Source organism: Sceloporus occidentalis, unplaced genomic scaffold, assembly GCF_023333645.1.
Source record: "Sceloporus occidentalis isolate IW3139 unplaced genomic scaffold, rSceOcc1.0.p SCAF_137, whole genome shotgun sequence".
NCBI classification, from domain to species: domain Eukaryota; kingdom Metazoa; phylum Chordata; class Lepidosauria; order Squamata; family Phrynosomatidae; genus Sceloporus; species Sceloporus occidentalis.
In genome coordinates, this window is record NW_028317117.1 from 831,240 (window position 1) to 859,056 (window position 27,817).

The 27,817-nt window shown below is 41.7% G+C and overlaps 1 protein-coding gene across 1 annotated transcript in view; it reads right to left on the reverse strand.

Annotated features, from left to right (window-relative positions):
* Nucleotides 1–11,295: 11,295 nt before the first annotated feature.
* Nucleotides 11,296–27,817, reverse strand: part of LOC149281196 (chordin-like protein 2) — a 38,183-nt gene continuing 21,661 nt past the window's right edge. Inside the window, exons 11-13 of the mRNA XM_089499546.1 lie at nt 12,044–12,165; nt 11,657–11,708; nt 11,296–11,465 (exon numbers count right to left, since the gene is read on the reverse strand). Of these exons, the coding sequence (XP_089355672.1) occupies nt 11,296–11,465; nt 11,657–11,708; nt 12,044–12,165 (344 nt within the window). The remainder of the gene's footprint in view (nt 11,466–11,656; nt 11,709–12,043; nt 12,166–27,817) is intronic.

Consider the following 27,817-nt stretch of genomic DNA (forward strand, 5'->3'; position numbering starts at 1 on the left):
TCAAACGCCATTTAGTGTTTTATTGGAAATTAGTGTTTTATGTGAAATTATGAATCTAATTTTCAGTGTCTGCCGTGGTTTGCATCAGTATTCCAGTAGCTGTAACAAATGTAACTAGTCCCTGTTAAGGAGGAAGGCTCCTACTATGTAGTTTGTACGATTTCTCCCAATTTTAAAAGCCTTATAATAAATAAAGCCAGCTTGGGACTGCATAATATCAGCAACAGATATTTCTCCACTGATGTCTTCTTAAAACTTTAGGATTGCCCTTTGTGTCCCAATTCACACAGGATGTTCACTGTTTAAGAGCTTCCCACAGTTAAAGTGCGTGATGACCTAAACATATGACTCTCCGATGGATTAAATAATAAGGTCACTTAGGTAATTGCAATTTGCTCTGCTGATAGACGGACAGCTGTTTGTAACGTTTACTGCTTGGACACCCGGGAACATAAACAAGTCATTTCATCATGAGTGCCTGGAAATAACAACCAGAAGCAACCAAAAAAAAGAAGAGGCAGTCTGAGTTCATCAAACTCGTTGTAAATCATTTATTTCAGACACAAAGTATCCATAACCTTTACATTTATTTTCCTATATACAAGGCTGGTCCCACCACGAAGATGTCCTATATTTCTCGGATTGTATGCTGGTGGGAAACACATTTTGGGTGGTAGGAGACAGAAGAACAGTAGTTTTCACTCCTTAGTAAATCAGGTTGTTAACTTCCATGGGCGCATTTGAGATGACCGGTGACAATGTCCCCTGACCTACTCAGGTGCCATGCTTTGGTCTGTGGAGATGGTGCAAAGAAGAACAATGAGGTTCTAAAGAGAGTTTGGCCACCGACTATCGACTACATCTAAATCCATTGAGACAACACTCATCCAGTTATTGAACAATAAATCCTTCTCATCTCGTAATCAGTTGTGTGAAGGTTATCAAGTCTATGGCCAACCTACGATCAGCACCATCTGTAACCCTGTAATGTCAGTGACAAAATCTGTAAGGCTGAAATAGTTTCAGAATCATTGGGTCATTCGCTGATGTGCGTACCTATCAGATTTCGAAAGGATGACGAATTCTTGGGAGCAGTAAGTGCCACCATCAGCCAAAATGCAACGAACCACCTTTCCAATATCTGTCTATAGAGATGGCTGCCTATATTTTATACACCTGTTAGCAATGAGTGTTGCTGAAACTCAATAATTATGAGGGTCGTCCCAATACTATTGACCATATAGCGAATCTTTGAATGCAGACTTTTACGTAGATATCGGTTCTTCCACATTGCCTTCTCCACAACCACTCTTCCAAGAGGAATAAAGTCAATAGGTTCCACGTTGTGCTTTTTTTTTTTTGGTTAATATCCGCGTATCATGAATGTCTCCAGCTTTGGCCTTTGGGACCTCCAACTTAAAACAAACCAATAACTTCCCGGCCGTATCAATACGCATTACACACCATACCCCAGAAGTGTCGAAAGCACAGGATGTTAATGAGATAATTATAACAGATTATGGAAGCGATGGCGTGGTTCCACCTGGTCCACTGTGAGAAAGATACTTACATGAGCAGAATACGACGTCACTTGTGGGGACCCTACAGTAGCCAAGTCTGTCACAGATGCATGGAGTAGAGAGAAACATTTGTTATGTGATAATGCTATAAAAACCCTGAGCCATTCACAGCTGTGGACTGAAACTGGCTGCGGATCTACGTCCGAATCCCTGGTGTTCTGGATCCCAGCCCTCACATAATCAGTAACAAGATTAATATGCTTCCCTTGGCATCTCAACCATCTCTACTCTGGACAGTCTGTGTCTGTATGAAGACCTCAATGTCTAAAACAGGTGGACAGCGTTATAAGTGACAGCTTGTGACCAGGAGTGAAAGGGGATGATGGAAAAAAAAAAAAAATAATTGCTAAATATTGTCACCGTTTGGGGCAAATCTCTTAATCTCGATTACTGGAGTATTCCAGGTAGCTTTGTTGATATGTTCATACGACCCTTTTTTTTTAAATCAATGTTTTCCATTTTTTTTGTTTCTAAACTTTCCTTTTTCATTACTTTAACAGAATTAGAATATATAATTGTTATAATTAGATACGGGGGAGGGGTATATATAAGGAAACCCCCTATACAACATAAACCGTTCTAAAAATACAATAAATAAAGAAAATCAAGCCAAATTCTAAAAGTTACAGAAAATTATTATATATATATATATATATATATATATATATATATATATATATATCCAATGTTTTGTGACCTGGTGCAATGACTTTTGAGGGTCCTCATCAAAATTATGAGTTAATCAGTCTATTTTTTTTCTATTAAAATTAAATTTATATTTAAATGATTCTTGGTAATTTTGTGTTTTTATTTTATTTTATTTTTTGTGGGGGGGGGGGCACCTGTAACATCATTCATTTCTCACCATAGCTCAACTCTCTGCAACCTTCCTTTTTATTTTATTTGTTTCTTCTTTTTTTTTTCTTAATTTTTCTGCTTATCTTATAATGGTAGCAAGCGACCATATTAGACTGCCTGCTTCATGGATGGATCGCTAACAAAATGCAGCAGATCTTGTGGTACCTTCTTTTTTTACAGATTAAAATCAGCAATATATGTGTAAAAGCATATAAAAACATACAACTTAACTGTAAATAAGAACCACACGGCTCATATAGTCTGCCCGTTTTAAAGAACCTTAATCAATTCAGATATAAACATATTATATAAAATATAATTCTGGAATTCTACCTCAGACAGTTGACTCTAGAGATGGTCTCCACTGGTCCTTCTGCTTTTGGACTTCACAATAACAGGAGACTCTCCTTCTTTTTTACCAGTAAGTTTTTAGTAAGTTTTTTTGTTTGTTAATGTTATATTATATATAATTTTATGTAATATAATGCAATTTTGTACATTTAGCATTTCCCCCTTTTTGTAAAGGAATTGCATTAAATTTTTACGCTTGGGCAGCAAGCCCACCGGGCCAATTCAGAGCTGCTACCCGCGTTAAGATTCAAGCTACTTCTCATTCATACAGACCTGCTGCTCAAAACATACTTGACCCCTATCCTTGGAAGTGATGATCTTACTTAATATTTGTGCCTACGACATCCTGGGGTGTGAATCCAGTCCAGAATGTATCACTTTGGCCAATTACACATGGACGGATTTTGCCCTGGAGACTCCAGGAGAAGCGTCGCTTCTCCAGTTCTCCATGTCTCCATGTCGGATTCTTAGGGTCGTCGGAGTGGGGTCCTGACAAACCCCACTCCCCACCCATTTCCTCCTTAAATGGGAGGGTTCCTGTGATGTCAGCACGAACACCCACCAACGTCAGTTGGACCAATCTAGCACACCCATACCTCTTTATGGTCCAGAATTTATTTTCTTCCCTTCGTATGATTACTAGCTTTTAGTTATAGAAACATGGAATTTGATGTCAGATTAATGTCATTTAACAAATCTAGTCCGCCCATTCTTCCTCCTCCTCTAAGATCTCAAACCTTACCTGGCCGTTTGTTTATCATAGCCTTATTGCTATCCCAACGCATGATAGTCCCATGTCGTTAAACAAAAGCTGGACTATATATAACAGATCTTTACAGCTAACGTGTCCATTTAACCCCTTAAGGACAATGGGCGGTCCCTAAGTACGGGCGTTGTCATTATAGGGTTAAACCCTTTAACTAAACTATTCCAAACAAATCTGTTTTCTCTACTGTCAACATATATATGTGTAAAAGCTTTTATGTGAATAAAAAACAATAGGAAGCATAAAGTAACCCACTGGATTCTACCCCTCGTCTGGACATTTGACATAACTGACCTACACACATTTAAAAAGAAAAAAATATATATATTTTTTTTTTTTTTCCACCTGTAGCCTAATTTTATCCTCGAGCCATTGAAGATAAATGACTAAAGGCAAAACAGTGAAACATAATAGTGTGCTTCTGAAATGTCATCACGTCTCATTACCATGTAATCCACGCTGAGGAGCCGTGAAGGAAACGGACTCGTGTTTCACTCATTTTTTAAATTTTTTTTTTTTGTTTTAAAATAACCGTATTTTAATTTTTATTTTTTTTGTAAGATTCTGCAGTGCGTGTGTCCTACCCGGGAACTCATGATCTCAGAGCACATGTATTCAGGATATAACAATGTATGTGCATGAAATTGCAGTGTTAAAAAAACAAGAGCTTGTGAACTCACAACACATTCCGAAACCAAGCTCTGGGATTCCATGTGGGTGAGTAATCGGCAGTACGGTCGATATTTAGACCCCTTCGCTGTTGCTCTCGGCAACCGATATTGTGGTACCTTCTTCGTTTACAGATTAAAATAAGCAATATATGTGTAAAAAGCTTATACAAATAAATAAGAACCACATGGCCCAAATAGAGTTTTAAAGACTCAAGCCTTAATCAGTCGTTGGTCTTGTCATAGATTCAGGAGCCGTATGCCATGTCTAAGTTACTTTACTGTTCCACGTACCTACCACCCTGGCAGTAAAGTAAAACTTCCTTGCGTTGCCTCTCAGCCTTTGGCCCTCTAGTTTTAGATTGTGTTCTAACATTTCTCCTCCTTTTCAAATAAACTTCCCTCCGGCAACAAGAACCTAATACCCCCATCGGAACAAAGCCAATCATTGAGCACCTAGTTCGCTGTAATTGGACTTTCGGTTTAAGCCCCACCCATCATGACTGACAATTCCAACGCTGACAAACCCACCGTATAAGCATACCGTGGAAGCAGCCATCTTAACTTCCTTTTCTCAGACTCTACAGGAAGTTAATTGTTATCTTAGTTTTGCCACAATTTACAGCGTCTCTAAGGCAACATGTATTTTCTATAATATCAATAGAGCAAGTATTTTTTCTCACACTGTGAATTTATTGACCTAGACCTTTTTTACCCTCACGGCGACAATGACATGGGTACAGGAATCAATTAACAAAAACCCCTTAAAATTAAATGCAGAACATGAATTCAGTAACAAGTCTAAAAAGTGCTAATTATAGAACAATTAGCTGTCAGATTCTACGTTTCAAGGAGAAATGAGACTTCTGTATTATTTGACTCCTCCCACAGCTTCCTCTACTGAAAACAGGAAGCATTCATCAGTACACTTCTCGCACATGCTCAGTAGCACTTCCTTTCTAGTCAATGGGAGCTGAGCTCCCTTTGAAAGCTGAGTAGCAGCAGCCAATCACATGCCTGCAATCTGGTGTTTTTCAGACATACATGTGATTGGAAGAAAATTAGAGAAAAGTCTAATTTTCTACATGCGATAACTAAAGAATACATGCTCCGATTTGTATGGAGTAAAATGCATTGGGGTCATGCAAACAAGTTTAAACTATGAATAGTAATTTTATGAATAATAAAATGAATTTAACCACGTCAACCACTGACGTCAGCGGGACCCCCTACTTAAATTGGTTGTGCGATTCTGGAATATCTGTTAATGCATTGATTATTTTTTTCTATGACTTGGATTTACTAGATTGTGGGAAATAGGGGAATGTTTAGCTTTTTGGCTCCTAATATATATAGTGAATCAGATTTAAAGGGTCGGATAGGAATTGACAGAATTGCTAAATCTGAGTTCCGTGGATTATGTGTTCCCACAGTCCCATTATCACACCTGGGAACCCCAAGGGTCTCGGGGTGAAGGGGCAGATTCTCAGGGGCCACACATCTGGAGCTGACTCCTCTATATTCTACACGGCTGTGATCATATATAAGACTCCCGATTGCTTTTGCTACCAGCATGGTATGGCCAGGGAAATCTTTAATATTAATTGGATCCTGCTTGCCCCCCCCCCCCCCGCAATTGGCCCCTGTCCTTAAGGTGCCAGAGCCACCTCATGTTCAGTCCGTCCCTGAGCTGGAAACAGGGCCGGCGCCACCTATAGGCATAGTAGGCAAAGTAGGAGCCCGCTGTCACTATGGGGAGGAGATGGAGCGAATCAGCCAGTTAGGAGTGGATGGGTGGATGTGGCAAAGGGGGAGGGGCTTGTGGGGGTGGAGCCATGGGCGGCAAAATTATGTTTTGCCTAGGGTGGCAAGAATCCTTGCACCAGCCCTGGCTGGAAATGACCATCAGGCGCTTGCAAACCAGGACCTTGTGCTTTTTCTTTAAAAAGCTATTTCAGCCAAACAGCTGTTACTCAAAATTAACATTTTTAAATTTTGCGTCACAATTGTACAGGTGACTTTATTTAGAATATGTTTTTGTCCTGACAAGTCATGATTTTTACGGATTGGATAAGGACTGTTATCAGAAGCATTTGGTGGCCAACGTTAGCTTACCATTGGGGTAGAAAGTTTGAAATGCATGATGAAAAGTTTAATAATTGGTAGTAATAATAATAAGAATCTCATGTTATCTGGATTGAAATGATGAACGGGTTGCCCTTTTTACCCTGTGAAAAAGAGAGTGATTAGTTCAGGGCTGTTGGCAGCTATGTTCTAATTTAACCTACCTGTGCGTATAGGTAACACTTTTTCTATGCATTATTCGTTTGAACGAGATTGTAAAAGAAGTGTTATTTGGTTAAATGTCTGACACAAATCAGGTCTGTCTCTTTTTTTGGCAAATTTTGGATGATTTTAACATTCTAATGGATTTTTTAAAACACGATATAGTTTAATCTGCCTACGACATAAATAATAGTTCCCGCTCTAATTGTTACAAGCCTGGAAGTAAATAACCCAGACAGATCTTTGATAAATGATGGTTACAGAAGTACAGATCTTTTTATAAATCTGCGTTATGTTATCTGAATTCCACGTGCAAACCATTGCTCATGCGCTGAAATAAACCAGATCTGAAATGTTCTGATGGATGCGCCTCCCGTGACAGGTACTAAATCACTTTAGGACTTGAACTGGATATAGTAAATGTGAAAACACTGATGGCTATTAACCACACGGACCACTCTCAGCCACAGGAGCATGTATTCAACCAGATAAAGCCATCTGATACGGACCACCCTTTACCCACCAATGCAAATTCCCACTGATCGCGCTCATTAAAAGGGAAATACACTCAAACACACGCACCACACTCAGCCAAATGAACACACACACAGTGTGTCACTCAAACACACATCACATCCAGCCCTAGTTAACAACAAGAGCAGGAGGTTCTCCCCTTTATATGTTATTTGATCAAAATCAACATGAAGGAATAACTAATGATATATATTTATATATATATATATATATATATATATATATATATATATATATATATATATAAATAACTAAAAGGATAACTAATTGCCAGTGCAAAAAAGTCAAACAAGTAGTGTTTGTAAAAAAAAGTTTTCATAAAGTTTATAAAAGTCAAAAAAAGGACCAGCCACAAAAATCACACTCAGCCACAAACAAAACATTCAAACACGCACACACTACACCCTCACTCACATGCACTATACTCAGCCACACATGCTTCCCATGATGGTGTTGTGTGAACTGCTACACTGTTGCTGAGTGACTAAGGAAGCTGATTAAGGTTTGAGTCTTCATGGCAGGAAAAAAACATGCAGACAGATAGGACAAATGGGTCTGATCTTCTGTGTCTATAAGTGCTCTCTCCTATATGGGTGCCGGATTTATAAAGACACGGAGGCTCATATTATGCATAACTCTTTTCTTTAATCCCTCAGCAGCAAAGAGAGAAAATAAAACAAATACAAATAGTAAACTCCTCCCTTTCTCCATATCACAATGTACATCCCAAAACTCCTCCTCTTTTCTTTGCTGCTTCCCTCAGATAAGTACATGTTTTATTTGTGCTCCTCCTATAGAGCATAGTTATTACTTGTTTATACTTTATGTTAAGCACTGTATTTAGTGAATTATTATTTGTACATTGTTGTATTAGTGTACTGCTGAAGTTTTCTTTATACATTCTCTATACCCTTATTCCCACTGCTTTTCTCTTCTCTCTTCTCACTCCTGGGTCGGTTGTGTCCCTAGGAGTTTACCCTCCCCTTCACCTGGGTACCCATTTTGGGCCCCAGGCCCCTCTTTTTATTACCAAACTACCGTTTTTTCTCTATTTCTATTATTTTCTCCGTTTTCGGCCGTCGCGCATGCGCAGTTTTTGCCGCGGCGGCCATTTTGTTGTAGCCTTCTGGGCATTTTTTGAAGTTGTTCCCGCCCCCTATGCCCTCGTTTTGGCGCCAAAACGTATCATTTTTGCTTGGAACATCTCCCTCTATCACACCACACCGTCCTTTTACCTGCCATTTGGTTTTTTCTCTGCCTTGGTGAGTTACTTGCATCACTGACTCCTCACTACTCCCACTAGTTTATACTTGTAGCATGTCTCACAGAGATGGTGCCCAGACTGGAGCTACTGCTCCTTCTGATTTTGACTGTCAGGATGCCCCTACTGACATGAATTCTGAGGAATTTCGTTCCTTGTTTGACAGCACTATGCAGCGTTCTGTCTCCCTTGCTGTCCAGTCAGCCATGGGCCACATGTCCACTACCCTAGCGGATTCTATAACTTCTGCCATTAGAGCTACCCAGGGCCCCCAAGCCCGGGACACTACACTGACCGGTGGCCCTCTGGCCCCGAAGTCTGGACCCCCTAAAAAGGCTAGTGTTAAATCCAGACACACGATTACCCCGGCCTCATTAATCCCTGACACGGGCATGGTACGTCATGCACAGGATGGCACGGTCGCACCGCGCAAAAGAGCCCAGTACCGGGCAAAACTGGTACGCACCTGGAAAAAGGCAAGAGCCGAGGCTTTGAATTCGGATTCTGATTCCGACATAGAGGAGGCTTCTGAAGGGGACGTGGGCATCGATCAGTCCACCTCTGACGATGAACCTATATTTGAAGTCCCACCTATCGGTGAAAGACCTGACCTTGATGCAGACGCTAATGCGCTGCTCGACCCCCAGGGCGAACCCCTGTTCGACCCTGATAATCTAATCCACCCCAGGTCAGCCGACTGGTTCCCAACGGAACACGTGGCAAAATATATAGCTGCCAGGGTTCGCCATCCCCTAGATAAAGCAACCCGCAATAAGTTAAAAGCCGAATGCCCCAGACCCACGGTCCCTGACCTGGCATGCAATACACCTGACGTGGATCCTAAAATCGCCCAATTCCTGGGAAAGACCGGCTGGAGGCCAAAGAAGGGCCTGGACTTTTCCCTACGGAATTGCCAGGATAAAGTTCTAGATGTACTGGGCCCTTGTGCCCGTATCTTTGAGATGGTGGAGGAGGCAATTTCTGGAGTGACCCCCCTGGACCTTATGTCCATAAGGGGGTGGATACAGCGGGCCATATGCTTAATAGGCAATGCCAATACGGCCCTAGCCAGTGAAAGGCGCAGGGCGATCTTAATTAAGATCGAGCCTAAGCTTGTTAACATGGCCACTTCTGAACCTGGTACCTCAGCTAAAGGCATGCTATTTGGGGACAAGTTCGTAAAGGACTTAGGCTCTTTCGTCCAGACATTCACTGCACTGGATAAGGCCCAGGCTAACATGAAGAGAGTGTTTAGCCCAAAGGTTTTTGGAGGGGCCGGCAGAGGTCGGGGCCGTCTGGCCGGCCGTTATCACAGGGGTCCAAACCACGGCTCCCGAGGTCCCAATACATCCAGGCAAACCCACCAGGAATACAGGCCCGCAGCTGCCCCATTCTTCCCGCAGAGGAGCCGCCCTTGGCAAAATCGCGGCGCAAGAGGATCATACCAATCCAGACGCCCTTATGGTGAGTACCCATGCACCCCTCTACCCTCCCAGGGTCGGGGGCAGACTGCGTCACTTTACTCACAATTGGCACAGATTGACTACAGACCCTTGGGTTCTGCAGACTGTAAGGGGATACCAGATAGACTTCCTTACTTCCCCTGTTCAGTCCGTATTTCCTCACGCGATTCATTTTTCCCCGTCAGACAGACTGTTAGTCACTCAAGAGGTTCAATCCCTCTTCAACAAAGGGGCGATCGCTCCCATTCCCATGAACTCCCCCGGTTTCGTAAGCAACCTTTTCATGGTTCCCAAGAAGGGTGGAGGCATCAGGCCTGTCATAAACCTCCGACCCCTGAATGCCTTCATCTCTTACCAACACTTCAAAATGGAAGGTATTCATTCCCTGAGGGATCTACTACGCACAGGGGATTGGATGGCGAAGTTAGATTTACAGGACGCGTACCTCACCGTCCCAGTGGATCACTACCACCGAGAATACCTTCAATTTGTATGGGACAATCAGAAATGGCACTTCACGTGCCTGCCATTCGGCCTATCTTCCGCCCCTTGGTGTTTCACCAAACTGTTAAAACCCGTAATCGGCCATCTGCGCCGGAAAGGAGTGCGTCTAATTATATATTTAGACGACTTATTAATTATGTCGCAGGACAAACACTCCCTAGAACGCCACTTACATTGGACCACGAGTCTCCTTCGGGATCTGGGTTTCCTTATCAACTGGGACAAGTCTATCCTGATCCCGTCTCAAAAGATGGAATTCCTGGGCTTCCTGATAGACTCGGTGCAAACATCCCTTCACCTCCCGGTAGCCAAGGTCAGGTCGATCAAAAAAGAGATCAGGAAGGTCCTCCATCGACCACTGATTACGATTCGTCATCTTGCAAGGGTCATTGGCCTTCTATCCGCCTCCATTCAGGCGATCTTTCCAGGCCCACTTCATTACCGTGCTCTTCAGCGTTTGAAGATTCGGTCTCTCCGACAGGGCATGTCATACGATCACGCCATTCCAGTGGATTGCGAGGCTGCCGAGGAGCTTTCGTGGTGGCTTCAACACATAGATGGCTAGAATGGCAGGGCAATTTTCGGGACGGCCCCGGATTTAGTGATAGACTCGGATGCCAGCCTCCGGGGTTGGGGGGCTCGATGCGGAGACCGCTCCACGGGAGGGAAATGGTCCAGACAGGAACAGAACCTCCACATAAACTGCTTGGAACTGCTAGCGGGCGCATTCGCCATTCGCAGTTTCGCACAACATTCCTCAAAATGTTCCGTATTGCTACGTATGGACAACGTGTCCGCAGTCAGGTACATCAATCACCTGGGCGGCACGAAGTCTCAAGACCTGACCCACCTCGCGTCGGAGTTCTGGCATTTCTGCCTAGCCTCCAATATCTCGGTACAAGCGACCCACATACCGGGCATCTCCAATGCAGAGGCGGATTGGAACTCTCGTTTTCTGCGGGACCCGAGCGATTGGCGCTTACGTCAAGACATTTTTCAATGTCTCTTCACTCTCTGGGGCCCACTAGACCTGGACCTCTTTGCGTCCCGTCTGAACACACAGCGTCCGCGTTTCTTCAGTTGGAAGCCGGACCCAGACGCGATAGGCACGGATGCCTTCCTGCAATCTTGGCCGATGGGCAGACACTACGCGTTCCCACCATTCTGCCTCATTCCCCGCACACTGCTGCACCTCTGCAGACACAGATCGGAACTAGTCTTGATCACCCCTTGGTGGGATTCGCAGCCTTGGTTCCCGACTCTGTTGGAAATGGCCATAGATTCCCCACGGTTACTTCCCCACTACCCGGACCTTCTAACGAACATAGACGGTCAACCTCATCCGTTGTTAGTTCAGAAGCACCTTCCCCTAATAGCCTGGCTACTCTCCGGGGACCTTGGGTTGTCGCGGACGTTCCGCAGGCAACTCTCGATCTCCTGGAAGGAGCATGGGCACCTGGTACCAGACAGGTCTATAGAGGTGCCTGGAAATACTGGGTTTATTGGTGCATGGGACGACACGTGGATCCCATATCTGCCCCTTTAAGTATGGTATTGCGTTTTCTTACTCAAATGTTTGAGGATGGTAGAGCCTACCGTACAATCAATACATATCGGTCCGCAATCTCGGCGGGACACGTGGGAGTTGAGGGTACACCGGTTGGTAAACACTCAGTCATTTGTCGTTTGTTAAAAGGCATTAGACTTTCTCGGCCTCCTCGTCCTAGATATAATGCGGTCTGGGATGTTACCTTGTTGTTACGTCTGTTTACCCGGTGGCCACCCAATGACGAACTGTCCTTACGCCAATTATCGGCTAAGCTGGTAGCCCTCTGTTGCCTCATCTCATGCAAGAGGGTGTCAGATGTCAGGGCTTTGGATATCTCCGGTAGATCTTTTACCCCCGACGGAGTCACATTTGATATCTCAAGGAGAACTAAAACATCTATTACCTCAGTTTCTTATCCTTCTTTCCCACATAATTCACGCCTGTGCCCCGTCTCCTGTCTAAAGGAATATGAATCTAGGACTAAAGATTTTAGAGACATCTCTCGTCCTGATCTATTTTTGGCATTACGCAGACCGCATTTACCTGTTCGAACACCTTCACTAGCTAGATGGGTTAAGTGGGTTTTAACTGAGGCAGGGGTTGATACTTCTATATTTGGGCCCCACTCTATCAGGAGTGCTATGGCCTCTAAGGCATTTACCTCTGGTTGCAGGCTTGAAGATTTACTTAAAGCGGCCGACTGGTCTAGGGATTCTACATTTAAGGAATTTTATTTTAGACCTACTATTCATTTTACCTCTAATGTTATTGCTCAGCTTTGAAGATGCATAATATGAGCCTCCGTGTCTTTATAAATTCTAAGATTTTACTAGTTACATGACGTAAGGTCATGATTTATAAAGACACGGAGGCGAGTATTATTCCCACCCGATGCCTTAGGGCTTGATTATGATTTATTATTTTATTTGCCCTCCCATTGGTTAAATGAATGTTTATGACTAATAATTTCTTATGTTTTAAAAGACTGGGGTCGTTTAATATCCTGTGGTAATACAATTCTGATGGCGTGATTTTACCATATTGTTTTTCCCTTTTTAGCTTGACAAGTATACGTCTGCTAAGAGAATGTTTGAATAAAGTCTCGTTGGGCTTTTTTTGTTCGTGGATGATCACGTGGCGGTACTCCGTGTTCCGTTGGAGTTCATTGAACGAAGATTCTGCTGCTGGATCTATGTTTATGACTGTTGGATATGTTATCTGAGCCATGTCAAAGAAAAGAGGAGGAGTTTTGGGATGTACATTGTGATATGGAGAAAGGGAGGAGTTTACTATTTGTATTTGTTTTATTTTCTCTCTTTGCTGCTGAGGGATTAAAGAAAAGAGTTATGCATAATACTCGCCTCCGTGTCTTTATAAATCATGACCTTACGTCATGTAACTAGTAAAATCTTAGAATTTATTGCCACAGCATATCGCTTTCCCAATTTAAGGCACTGCATCAGCTATTCAGTCCAATAAGCAGGTCAGTCATAACTGGGAAGTCAAACCGGAGGGACTAGGGTCACGAGCGGTCAGGCAGGTAACTGAGACAGGTATATAGGCAGGTAGGAGTAAAGGGCAGGGAAAATAATGTTCAGGGAGAATCGAGCACTTTTATATTGGTACAGGCAGGGCCGGCCTTAGGGGTGTGCGACCTGTGCGGCCGCACAGGGCGCCATGGCAACAGGGGCGCCATCCGGGACTTAAATTAAAACATTGTGTTTTTTTTTTGTAACTTTATTTAACATCCTCCATGTTAAATAAAGTTTTTTTAACTTTATATAACATGGCGGATGTTAAATAAAGTTAAACAAGTTAAATGTTTTCATTTAAGTCCCTGCCAGGGGCGCCGAGCGGTTGCTCGTGAAGTTTTCAGCGGCAGATCGGGAAGAGGGAAGCCTCCCACCCCCACCGCAGGACTCCGGCAACGAGGTAAGTAAGGATAGGGGGTTGATATAGTGATAAGGGGCAGGGGGGGTAGAAAGTGATAATGGGCAGGGGGTAGATAGTGATAAGTGGCAGGGGGGAGGTAGTGAGAAGGTGCAGGGGGGTAGATAGTGAGAAGGGGCAGGGGGGGCAGTGAGAAGGGGCGGGGGGGGAAGGCAGTGAGAAGGGGCAGGGGGGGAGATTTTTTTACTTTCTTTTTATTGGGATGGGGGGGCGCCAGAGGAGTAGTCCGCACAGGGCGCCAGAACACCTAAGGCCGGCTCTGGGTACAGGCACACAATAGAACGAGCACCTGCCCACAGGTGTTTAGTCATAAAAAAAGGTGGTATTTGACTCTGAACATGCTCCTCCCAAGGTTGTAGCAACTTTAAGAGACCCTCCACGGGCCGATGCGTGATAAATGCTGTGAGAATGAGCACCTATTATACCAAATGTAGCAAAGTGTACCTGAGTATGCTTCTCTGGCTCGTGTTTCCAGCAAGGGGCGGTGCTTCTGAAAAAAACCTCTCAACATATTTTCGTGACATACAAAGGCCACAAACAGGGTGTTCAATGTTTTAAAAATGCGATATCGCAGGTAATACATTCCAAAGGTGTAACATATTCGTTGTACTGACATTGATGCAGTACAGTCTCTTACCACTTGGTGGCAGTAGCAAGCAGGTCCGGTGCAATAGAATCAGAGGTCTGGTAACAGAGGGCATTCTAAGGGTAGTCTCTTGAAGTCTCTGGATCTATGTGAAGAATAAACCACACGTCTCCTTCGACAGATTTTGTTGATTATCTGGAATCGCATCGCGGCAAAGTTCCATGTTGTCTTCTGAAAGTTAGAAATTGGAATTCTGACTTTAGTAATTAAGGATGATATGACTTGTCTTCAAAAATGCAGAGTAATAATTTTTGAACCACTGGTCCCACATGTTTTTTTACCTAAAAACCAAAAAAATTTAAATATTTTATTTGTTTAATTCCAATAACTTGTATTTCCTACAAATTCTGCCCCTGTTGCATTGCCACGCAAATCAATGTCACATTTTTAACAAATTATATTTTTCTTGATATCAAAATGTATCAAACTATGGGAGCGATGCATAAAACAAGGTCGTCTTCAATACCATTACTTTTCATACCATACTACCACATTCTATAGGTATTAAAAACACCACCTCGCACTTTCTACCTAAACTTGGATATACATAGTGCTCACCCAGTACATACATACTGTAAATCCTATTCGGGATTTGGTTACCCTATATAACCATATTTTGTGTATCCTGTTCTATCTAATCCTAACAAGGCCGTATCGGTGGCTGAATCGGTGGGAAGACTTTGGCCCTTTAACCCGTCTCCTGTATCTTAAAGCCCTCTTTGGACGCCATGAATGAGGCACTTTTGTGGTGGGAGGGCTGATAACCCAAAAGTATGGTCAGGACCTCAAAATAATGAAATCCAGCCTGGAATCGTCCAATCAGAGTTGAAGCCTTTTGAATTTGGGTGGCTTTTCTTGGCAATCCGAGTGCCAATTGGTAATGGGAACCACCACCGTCATCAGTGCCCCCGACCGTGCCCTCAACAGCCTGTTTTTTGTAGGTGGAAATTTTGTGAGCTACATATACATTAAATAGGCCAGATTTACTAAAGGGACGCTAAGTTACCTTTAGTTCCCTTTAGCAAAATAAAACAGTAAAATGATAGTTCCAAGAAACAGCATTGCATTATATTTCACTAAAAAAAAAAATTGCTGTGTTACATAAAATTACAATAAATAAAAAGAAATGTAAAGAAGGAGGTTCAATTAACCCCTTAATGACAAAGCCCTTGTTTTCAATGGGTTTAGGGACCGCCCATTGTACTTAAGGGATTAATTTCAAGTTTTAAAGCATCGAAAACTAGTTTATTTTCAAACAAGATGCTCCAAAGTGTACGGCGGCTAAATTTCAAGATGCCTCTGAGGTCCAAACTTGTTCTAGGCTTCTTCTATACAATCTCAGCTGCCTGCCACGTTCGTAGAGATATCGGTCCCGGATACTAGCCTGTTTCGAAAAAAAAATTTAAAAAAATGGAGACTTTTCCAATGGTCCCGTACTATACCTTTAAGATAATAACAGGACACAGTGATATCGAGTTGCTAACGATCCGTGACCTTTTTGCTCTGTGACATTATCGTCAGATCTTTCCCGTTTCCCGGAAACAGGATCTGACCGCTCAAGTCTTCGGATTAGGTGTACGGATCCCAGTGTAACGTATACCGAGTCTTGGACGTTCACGGCCGATCAATAGGAAATAGTTCAGATACCTAAACGCGCCTTCACATCCGTGCTTTCGGTACGGAGGTCTGACCGTGTTCCCATTCCAGGAAGGTATCAAGATGAATGCGAACTGGTTTCATTGTAGCCCCCCCTCCAATCTCTTGCTCAACGATCATTTTCTAATTTGTCCTTGTCGTCTCTAAATCTTGTCTCGCCAACCTCAGTGGCCTGGCACCACGCCATGTCTGACCTCCAGTTCCCAGCCCTTGTGTAAGAAAAAAAAAAGCCCGCTTTGTGTTTTCACCATCGGATCCCGCTCTGCATACGATTTCAATTAGCGTCTGGTTTCAAGCTTCAGCAGATGTGGAATGTATTTCTTAACCCAGGTGGAAAAAATCTATTACCATTAAAAAAAACAACACAGTAATGTGATTAATTCTAACTTTAAAAAAAAATAAAAAAAATAATACCAAACATTGATTCCATTCTTCCGACGCTTTTTTGGATATGAATTTGACCGGAAGCTTAAGTGTTAATTTAGTTGTGTTGGTTCTCCAGATTTGAACACTTTCTACATCAACGTGAATTATGTAATGGTGGTGGTCTTTAGGGCAGGAGTCCAGAGATTGAGGGCATTAACCCCTTAATGACAAAGCCCTTGTACGGGCTCAAAATGCATTGTTTTCAATGGGCCCATTGTCCTTGAGGGGTTAAAAAAAATAACTTCTGAAAAATTAAGGTAAATTATCACTTTGTTACAAAGCATCCAAAGGCAAAGCTGCTTTGAATCCGCCAATGTCTCTAATCACTAGTATTAACCATTTACTAGACTGACAACGTGAGCTGATGAGTAATGCTCACTGACCGTTTTAACCCATAGAGTGCCAGCGATGAAGAGGATAGGTCGCTCTCACAGTGGGCTCCAATACCCAACGATGTTTCTCCTACTGCCGTCTGATGGGTCTTATGAGTAGTCACATTTCTGTACTGTGGAAGGGATGCCAGTTCTAGTCTAGGCCATCGGGTAGCCTTCACATACCTCTTCCAGCTGAAGTCTTGCGTGTTTAAGACTACATGTGAAACTTTTCTATTACAGGCAAGGCACTGTCTTGGGGAGAACAGAAACGTTGTGTTTAAAAAATGCAATCACTGCTTTAAGCAGTGGTGGGTCCATGGGGCAGGCAACCAACAAGGCTGCTCGCTGCCATAAACAACAATGCTAAAGCAAACCTCAAAAGGATCCATTCCTCATCAATTTCTGGGATGAAGGAAACTTGTGTAGATGAATTCATTTGTTTATTTATTTAATTATTTAATGTATATTTACATATCATCTTTTCTTACTGTGAAAAAAAAATATTTGCTTGCTAAAATTTGGAAGACAGCTTCTTCTTTCTTTGAAGGGACAAAACAGTCGCCATATGTACTTTAATGAGAGGTCCCTTTAAATGTATATGGTGTCACCTTTGCAAACACATGCAGAATCTCCCAATCTGCATATGCCCCTCCCACAAACATACCTCCTGACATGTGATATACTTACTACTCCAACGCTGGCTCAGCGAACCTTGCAATGAGGTCTAATGAGAAAGCTCTTACTTTGATTTCAACAAGGAGTCCTTTCCTGCCGCTGATTGGCTGCTAGAGGAATAGTGGTGAGAATCATCAGACCTCAGAGGGGAAGCAGAGCTGCAGCTCAGTAGCTGGAGCTTCTCCCTAAGGTTAGTATTTTTTTGGGAACTTTGAAACCAAGTACTCATAAAGGACCTTAATATACCTACATACTTTTTGTTGAGGCTGCCTTAGACATTAAACTGTCCTTTAGTAGACAGGCTTGTACATGTCAATACATAAGAATTCATCATTTTTAGTGTTTTACATGATTTATGAATTTCCATTTGGTCCATTGCCGTTGAAATGTCCACCGACGTTCCAACCTAACGTGCTGCATTCTACTCTTTCCACATGTAATAACTTCAGCTACTCAACGACAACTTCAACAAAGGATTTAACTAGACTAAGCTGAGTTGCCAACCCACAATCTGGCTTCCACCACAGTCCGAGACGCTGCACAGCAACTGGTGCTTCTCAACACCAGCGAAGATTGAATACAGGTGTGTGGGGGGGGGGGCTGACAGAATTGGATAGGAACGGGGCACCAGTCGTGGTCCAGCTGCTGCTGCTGCCGTCGCTGCCGGGAGCACGCAATATCCACCAGCAGAAAAAGCAGGAACAAACATCTTTTGTGATCTCCTGTTTTCACTTTGTAGAGTTTCGGCAGCTGAAATTAAAAGCACGTTGTATTTGTCTAAAATGTTGTAAGCCGATACTGGAATGAGAGGAGAGGCCTGCATCGGCTGCCACCGACAGCCTTTCTCCTGTTTCTCTAGTATTTATATAGCTTTCTAGATGTATATTTTTTATATAGCATTTAAGGTAAAAATGACAACTCAACTTAACCTACACTATATGACCAAACGTATGTAGACGCCCCTCCAAATTATTGGGTTTAAGTGTTTTCTAAAAAAAAAATTGCTGACAGGTGTATGAAATCAAGCACACACCGGCAGCCATCTCCATAGACAAACATTGGCAGTAGAATGGGTCGTTCTGAAGAGGTCACAGGGTCACAGGGTCCACTGTAAGTAGACCACATAACAAGAGCTCAGCCTCAAAGCAGTAGACAACTAGACAACGCACATTCATAGTGCTGGAGTGCAGGGGAAAGATGTTCTCTGGAGTCAAGAATCTGGATCTATCTGCTGGAACTACCTGATGGACAAATCTGGGTTTGATGGACGTCAGGAAAACGCTCTGTAATGGCATGCATGGTGCCTCCTGTATGTATCTCACAGCTTGGGGAGGTTATGAGATGGAATCCGTAAGCTCCATCCCTCCCCAAAAGGATAACCTGTACTTTAGCTAAAGAGATAAGGCCATGGTTGGTACCTTGTCTATCCAAAGGAATAATTTAAATTTAAGCCCCAATCTCTCCCACGGAATGGGCAGTGGGTCCATTGGTGGACTCTAGGCTTCATCGGGCATACAAGAATGAGTGGGGACACTAACTTTCCAGTGGTTCATAGGGATATCAAACCTCATTATTCTCTGTTTTATTGGTGTATAATAAAGAGAAAGCATTTCGTAGGAGTGGTTGGGAGGCTCTGAAGAAAACCCGGCCTAACATATGAACAAATAGGCCCGGACTGGCGATTATCACACTGACCTGTCGCTTTAAGGCCAGCAGCCACCTGATGACTTAAGTGGGCTTTTGCCCAGTGTGCCAGATGGAAAGTCGGGACCTCTGAATGTTTAATGTAACGGTTTCAAGATTTTTTTTATCAACCTTTAAATTCCATTCAAGGAAAAAAAAATGAAAATGATAGAATTGAAAATTACGCTTTTCATTCACATTACGTACAAATGATTGATTCAACGTTCCGCTAATCCCCTCTCTTCCGAGGTATATAAATGTAAAATATGCAGTCGTGTAACAACTGCTACATATTTCATCACTTCCTCTCAGCTAAGCCAATTGATATCTGATATTTTTGTTTAGTTGTAGGGTCTGTATTTCATCAAAGGCCACTCTTTAAAATCCACCAAGTAATCAATTTCCTACTGTCAGCGCCATGGATGCGGATTGAGTAATGAGATTTTCTTGGAAATTCAAGGGACCATCGAATTAATTAGTCCAGAAAAAGGATGATTTACTACTAAAAAAAACACGAGGGGCATTTCTCAATGACCCCAGTCATTCTAAAACAAAAATTCAATCCTTAAGCACGAAGAATGTCTCCTGAATGGGGGGGAACCATCTCCACCGCAACGTTTACCATTTCTCGGCAGTACCTTTCTAACTGTCAAGCCGTTTTATTGTATTTTTTGACTGTTTTCCAATAAGCGTACACCGATATATTGGGTTATTTCAAATATAAAACTATGAAAAAGTCAGGATTTGACACAAATGACAGAGCCACGTTTCTGCCGACAATGGCAGTGAACTCCAGGTACACATCTGGTCCTGATATACATTGATATTTATTCTGCAATATCTTGGAATTCAGGATTCTTTGAGCGGGAGGCCATAAACGGCATTTTAATCCCGTCAGGGGTTGAGGTTGCCCTCTCACCCTTAGCTTTCAGTAATATTTTGTCAGTCCGTATGAATCACGGCAGACGCGTTGTAAGGTAGACTATACGAGGAGATTTTTGTGTAGGTGGAATGTTTGTATCTTACGAGCAAATTCACATTTTTTTAATAAAAAGTACGTCAGAGGCCATGGCTTGCCTCGTGCCAAGGAATTGTGCTTTCACATTTCAGATCTAGAATGATCTTTGTGGTTAGAATTGCAAGGCGGTGATCTTATCTTATACCCCCTTTAATACACAGCAGAATTACTTTTGGCTCTTGCAGCAGCTGACTGACATTGAGCACCGTTACTAAGTTCTCATTGTCTACAATTACTCCTAAATTCTTCTTGGTTAAATATTTTTGTGTGGCATATTGTTTGCTCGGTAAAAAAGTGTTCCTCCCTTGTCCATGGTGCTGACAAGCAATGGATCAAGAGAGTTCCCAATCTTCTATCAGCACATTGAAAGAAAGAAGACTTGATTATGGCTTGGTATAGATGTTTATGGTACTCCATTACCCCGTTTACATGCTTTCACAAAAAATAAACGGACTATACCTACACTCCTACCTGGATCTCAATTCTTACGTAGCTCGTCGAAGAATGAAGGAGGTTTGCTTGGCAAGGTCCATTGTCCAGAAAACGTTGACTGATACCAATAATTTTGTTTGCTATGATAAAGACCCACATAAAATCCCCATACCATATGGGGTTTCATATATTGGGTTTCATATATTGGTTTGTTTCCTCACCATAATATTATATTAAATAGAATTTTTTGAATTAATTTTATTGAGCGCCCCAAAAAAAACCATTGAGTGAAGCTCATCAGATCCTGGCACCTTATTTATCTAGACATTAAACATCTAGACTTCTTCCTAACCAATATTCTTCTGGGGACATTGTCAAAGACCCACCAGTGGCACATAAATAATGTGAAGAAGGACCTAGCCACGTTAAACCAAAGAGTGTCTTCTCCACCAGTCTTGCCAACCCATTGGTGTTACTGGCCTGTATCACTCGGACCCATCGGCTGGGCAGTCAGCGCCTATTAATTCAATAACATAAAATTTAACCCCTTAAGGATAATGGGCGGTCCCTAAACCCATTAAAAACAATGCGTTTTGTCATTAAGGGGTTAATAAACGGGAAGATGAACGAGATGCAGTAGAATGTTAGGCGTTTTGACTATTCATGTATTTCTGCCTCTGGGCCATTTTTTCAGGATAAGGAATGAGATTTCAGTTTGTTGCAGAAGCTTAGAAAATGAGACTGATTAAATTTCAAGAGCCCCCATTTTTTTTGGGGGGGGGTCTCTCATTTTACCATCACGCTCTGGGCAGGTAAGCATAGAGATGAAGACTTTCCAGAAATGTTGAAGCTATGGGAAAAAAAAGATTGAAAATCCATGTATTGTTTTTTTGGTATAAAATGATCTTATATTTTTACATTTATTTTAAACTACAAGGCATCTCTTTGGTTTTAAGGAACGGGCATAGAAAACAAACCAAAGACAAAAAAAGCACTAAATAAATAAAAAAAATAAGCAAAACAAGAACTGACGGTAAAAAGAGGGACCCCAAAAAAAGGAAGACTCTTGAAATTTAATCAGTCTCATTTTCTGAGCTACATTTTTTTCAACTGTTTTCCAAAATGGGCTATATAAACCACTTATGTGTGATTTATTTATTTTTAAGGCTTTTGGTGCAAAAAGGTATATTGTGAACCCCGCTCTCTAATACATAAAACTTTCTATAGTATTTCAAATCATTACACATGGAAAAGTACTCGTACTGTACAAATAATAAGTGATAAATAATAATAAGTAATAAATAACCATGATAGTACTAATAATAATAATAATTATTATTATTATTATTATTAAAATAATAATTATAATTATCATTAAAATAATAATAAAAAAATAAAATAATAATAATAACAATAATAATTATAATTAAAATAATAATTATAATTAAAATAATAATAATAAATAAATCATACCCCATTAAAGGCACAGATAGATGTTTATGTGTCTTTTTAAGGTTGGGATTTTACCTAGGGACCAGCTGGAAGGAATTCTAATCCAATTAGAAAAGACATCAAACATTATGGGGTTTTTTTGTTTTGTTTTTTTTAAAAACTCACAGCTTCTCAATGTCAGTATAAGTTACCATACTTATTAAGCGACGTTTCCGGTGAAGTATTTGCCTGCTTATATCAGTATGGAAGAGGTTATCTTGTCGATATATGTGTTTGAGAAAAAGGAAGGGTAAAAAAAAAGTCATTGTAGCGAGGGTTGCGTGCAACAGGCGGAGAGATTTACCATCTAGCTAGCCTGCCATCTCCTGCCAGTTGGGAAATAGTTTTCATATGCCCTAATCTTCTGATAAATGTCAAGGACCACCTGCAAAGCTCGCAGCTTGGTGATGGCTGGAGGAGATAATTTGTCAAGGTCAACATCACTCAACATGTTCAGGCTAAAGCGGTCCACGCAAGCCAACAGATAAGGGGCAGCCAGTGCCAAGACAAGCAAGGCTATTTCTTTCCTTGCGAATGGGTACGACAGATGTTAGTTACTTTATCTAAACAGATAAGATTTAAAAAAAAGAAGAGGATGCGGCAGATTTTTATGGGAAATATTGATTTTTTTATGGTTTGAGAAAAGGAATATTCAGCTATATCTCTAAATATTGCAGAAAAATGAATTAATGTGCCTGACGCTAAGGCCGCTGGATTAGATAGAGAATTGACTCGAGTCCGTACGAGGACACCAGTGTCTGTGGCAAGGTTTGTGAGGTCTATAGAACATCATTAAATTGTCCACCACAGAGCCCAGTAAATGTCCGCCGTGAGCATTATTGGTGCCTACCCCTGCTCGATTCTGGGCAAGTTTTTTTCTGAGATGGGGCATAAAAATGTATATCCCAATGGTTTCATATGTTGGTTTGTTTTCCCAAGTAAGAGTTGATCCTTTCCCAGTAGAGTGATGTCCATTGTCAAAGGATTAAACTACTCCATACTATTGCTCAATCAATGGTCTACTCTGCATGTAGGTAGCATGTTATGTGTATCATGTAAGGTTTTGCTGTCCATCTTTCTAAAAAAATCCATCTGCATATTCCTAAACCTTGTCCCCCATAGTCCCTATAAACCTACAGCCCCTATAGTCCCTATAAACCTATAGTCCCCTATAGTCTATACTAGGGACCTACAATTTCTGGAATTCCGGTTGTGTCTGTGGGTTCTTCACTGGAGAGTTCTCAGCTCTAATAAATCTACCAACAAGGTCCATAATTCATCTAAATCAATGAATATTTTCCGCAACGATGATCTCAAACAGATGATGTCGAAAGAGCTTTCTCTGTGGATGGGATGAAATGTCCAGTATTGACCATGAAATATCTCAAAACAACATTTGTTTTTAGGAGGACTTGATCGTCTTTTTAAACAAGATATATCTGCGTAAACAGCTTGTAGATTTTGAGAGAGTTGACAGTCAACAGGGGAGGATGCTTTCATAACATCACCTCACATTTTTTATGGACGAGTCTAGAATGTCTTATGAAGAAAAGGCTCTGTGACATGCTGTCATGATGTTTGTCTCCATGCTGAGCGTTTTTGGAAGACCATAGCAGGATGTGTCTGTCTACCCCTCCAAGTGTCACTTGGACTGGCTAATAATGTGCTTCTTCTCCTTCGGCGAAGGGACGTATGACAGGGGCCAAATTAAGTCAGAGGTGCTGAGAAGCGACGGCGAGACTGGGTTCTCTGGTGGCACTTGGAAAAGACGTTCCTTATAATTCTCAGCAGGTGTCCTGAATGTTGTCCACTGGGCAGGGACGTCTCGTTTGGCTTCTGCTCGAGCTGCCTGTCTTGTACTGCCATTTACACGTTCTCTCCATCAAAGGAGCGGCTGTCAGCGAAACTCCTTAAATCATGTCTTCTAAAAGTAGCAAACACTGCATGAGGCCTTCTGCCAGGGACTGAGGGGCAAGCCGAACCGGTTAACAAGCTGTGCGTATGATTCATAGCCACTCATAACCCCCTCCAGCTGCCATTTTATTAACCTACGCAGTGGTTCTGACTTGGCTGCCAAAGAGAGCGCTTTTTTTTTCTAACATTTAATTATACAATTTATAGAGTGCTTTAAACAACCTCATCCCAAGACATAGCTGCAATAAAACGCTTACACACATTTTCGTTAGTGTGAAGGCTTCAAGTCTAGGAAAGTTGGCCTCTTCTTACCACGGTTCACTAAGAAGATGAGCATCGGACAGAGCAGAGAACGAACAGCAGTCGCGCTGGGAGGGGGGTGCTTGCGTTCCGGTGTCCAAGAGAAAATGACTTCATGTGGAAGTCATCAAGAAAAAGAAGAACTTGGTGGTCTCTCCTCAAACTACTGTGAACCAATAAACATAACAATGTAACCCACTGGGGTTATTTTATTAGTAAATTAGACAGACATTGCTGTTTTTACTAGCACTGATTTATGGTGGACCTTGCTGTCTGACGAGTGAGTCTCCTCTTTGGTCTTCAAGGTTCTAAGTGCAGAGATGTTAATATTTCTTTCTTGTCCTCTGCAGCTCAAAAAAAAAGAGTAAATTCTTGGGATTTACTAAAAATGGACCCCCAAATATCAATCCATCTGCCACAGATAGATCTGGTATCTGCCTGTGGTGTGAGCAGGAGATAGGAGTCACTAAATTATCCCATTTTTATCCCTGCCTAAACTATTCCCCATTGTCGCGTACAATAATCGTCGAACACAATGAGATTAACAGTTACTTTATTATTAAAAAAAAAAAATCAAACACAGGATTCACAAATATGAATTATGACTTCAGAAAATACTTTACTTAGATTTCTCAGATAGAAATAGATATTAAAATAAATAGATTGCTTTTTCAACAATGGGCTCGGTACAGTATCCACAAAAAAAAAAAGACATTCCACCACCGCATACCGGCCCCAGCGCGTACCTTTCATAGCTCGCCTGCAAGGTTGTCCTCCTGTCCTCTAGGACCTTCTTTATGAATATAATACAGTAGATATTGTTTAAGATACATACATCTGAGCTTGCTAAACATTTTTCTAGGTATCTAAGTGTCTAGTGCTTGGTTTGCAAAAACATTGAATATAATATATGTAGGACATGATAGAAAAATAAACATTCTGTGTGTCTGAGAGACGTTCCACCCAACGTCGGTGTGACCTTAGACCGGGACACTAATATCACACAACCCCAAGTGTCAACATACACTTCATTGTCGGCCTCGGTGACATCTGCAGTTGTGATTGAACATTGTAAGGTTGGTAAAGGTTTGATGCTTTTGATTTTTTAGAGGTTTTTTTATTTTTAAACTAATGGCATTATTGGGAAGAGTCGGAACTTTGGAAGCTGCATGATCCATAGATCTCATTATATCATCTCATGGGGGCAAAGAGAAGGTGGTTCAGGGTTTGGGTGAAGGACCAGAGAAAGGACGTTCTTGGCAGGTTCTGAAGAAGGCTAGAAAAATTCAGAATTGCATGAATGAGTTCCTAGAGGAAATCTAAGGGTTACGTATAAATATTTCTTAACGATTCTTATTTTGATGTTTAATAATTCCAGTTTCCAGTAACTTCATGATGTTGGAATCAGCTGTCCATGGTCCAACATCTCTGCATACATTCTACATTAAAAAGGAAATGATTTGAGCTGCAAACAGCCAAAACCTGTCTATGTTCTAATCACGAGTGACAAAGAAGTGCAACTATGTAACGAAACGCATCTTAAAACTCCAAAAGTGTGTAATGAGGTCTGCGACTTTACACAACTTCATCATGTAGGGTCTGCATTTCATAACTGTCCTTCAAAAATACGAAATCTTCACAAAGTAACACTTTACCAATTTAGCCAAACTGGAATAAACCATGTTTTCACTTATATACTAAGGAGTCGTTAAAATAAACCGCTCCCGAGGGGCAAGCTGAATGGTCTTACAGACTTAAGGATTTTATTTGAGAAGCTGACATCGCTCTACCTCCTCTGTGCCTACCATTAGTGTGTGAAAGTATTAAGGATACATTATTTGCGTGGGAGAGAACGGGGCAGGTATATATGTCAAAGCTGTCAAATTTACACCTACGCCCCCATAATCCTTCAAATATTTTACGTTTTCTCTAATTTGTGCATAATTAGCGTGTTTTGGGCATACTAGATGGGCCGAACATGTCTTTTTAACCATTCAGTTTACAAGTAATGTGAATATATGAAATAATTGCAGCATACGTATAATGGAGTACTGTTTTACAAGCATATTGAATAGACGGATAGTCAAAGGTAGGTTGGAGAGGCCAATAAAAGCAGCACATGAACGCATCATACCCCAATGGTTGACTATTCCATGTGAGAAATGTCCAGTTAAATACAAGCACTTTGGCTTAAAAGCAAGCAGTTGACATTGTAAGACCATGGACGTCTGGTCTGCAGTCCTCGAGGACTGGCGTTGAGTTAGGTTAGTACAAGGAACCTTTAGAGAGAGTATTATTGTTGGGTTGTTTGTTTCTTTTCTCCCCAGATAAGCTGTATGGATAACAGTCGTCTCTACAGTAGGAGCAGCAGGGGGCAAATCTTCAGAACAGTGGCCTTCTTCTGCGTTTCACAAAACCGTAGGCTTCCTCTGGACTCCAACCATCTCAGAAGTTGTCTTTTTGTTGGGTTGTTGTCTTGTATTTAAAGATTTCTGGTCTTCTAAGGTCATTGCCGTACACTTTACAAGTCTTTTTTCTGAGTCTTAGTGTTTTTCAGTTCTCTGCTTCCTTGCTTGGACTCTCTGTAATACTGAGATGGGGAGGTTGTGGACTGAAGATGTTCCACTGACCTTTTTGATAACAAGATAAGAAAAGAATAGTTAGCTTAATGCATCAGACGCTTGACTCTCAAATAAACCCTTAAAGACCACCAGTGATCCAAATCATAATGTCATAAAGACTATGGACAAAAGCAGAACGGTGTGTGGCTCTTGATAAGAACCACTGCAAGAGTCCATTGAGACGTCCAATCATTTAATGTTGATACATTTTAGAAATTATTAAAATATACAAGTACTGTTTTGGTCGTACAATCTTACAGGTCTCCGTGTTTCTATATAGAACCTCTATCCCACATGCTTATTCTCCTTCTCTGGTTGACCAGTACTGAAGACTACCCCACCAGTTGTCCAGTATGGAACATGGATACTGGTACCAAGTATCTAACAATAGTTATGGATACATCATGTATCCACTGCAGATGTTCCTCAGCCACGTCGGGCACTCAACTGACTTTTCAGGAAACTTTATATGCGTTGTGATGTCAGAGGGCAGAAAATTGGTAGCTTCTGCCTGCTTTTGCAGAGGTGATATATGGTATAAAGCAAAGGCAGGTCCTTGGCTCTAGAAAGGTTCTTGTATGTTCCGTAGACGGCTGATAAGCAAACATTAACTTATGCTGCATTTACTAAGTATTCACATTACTAATTCAGTTTACTATCTGGTTTGGCACAATTTGGGGCTCTCAGAGCTGGCTTAGAAACCTCAGCATCTCACTTTTTTTTTTTTTTTTTTTTTTTCTGGCCGCTGAGGTTTTTACGAGTCATGTCATGAAATTCTCACTGCTTATGGCGAGGGCTCCAGAAACACACA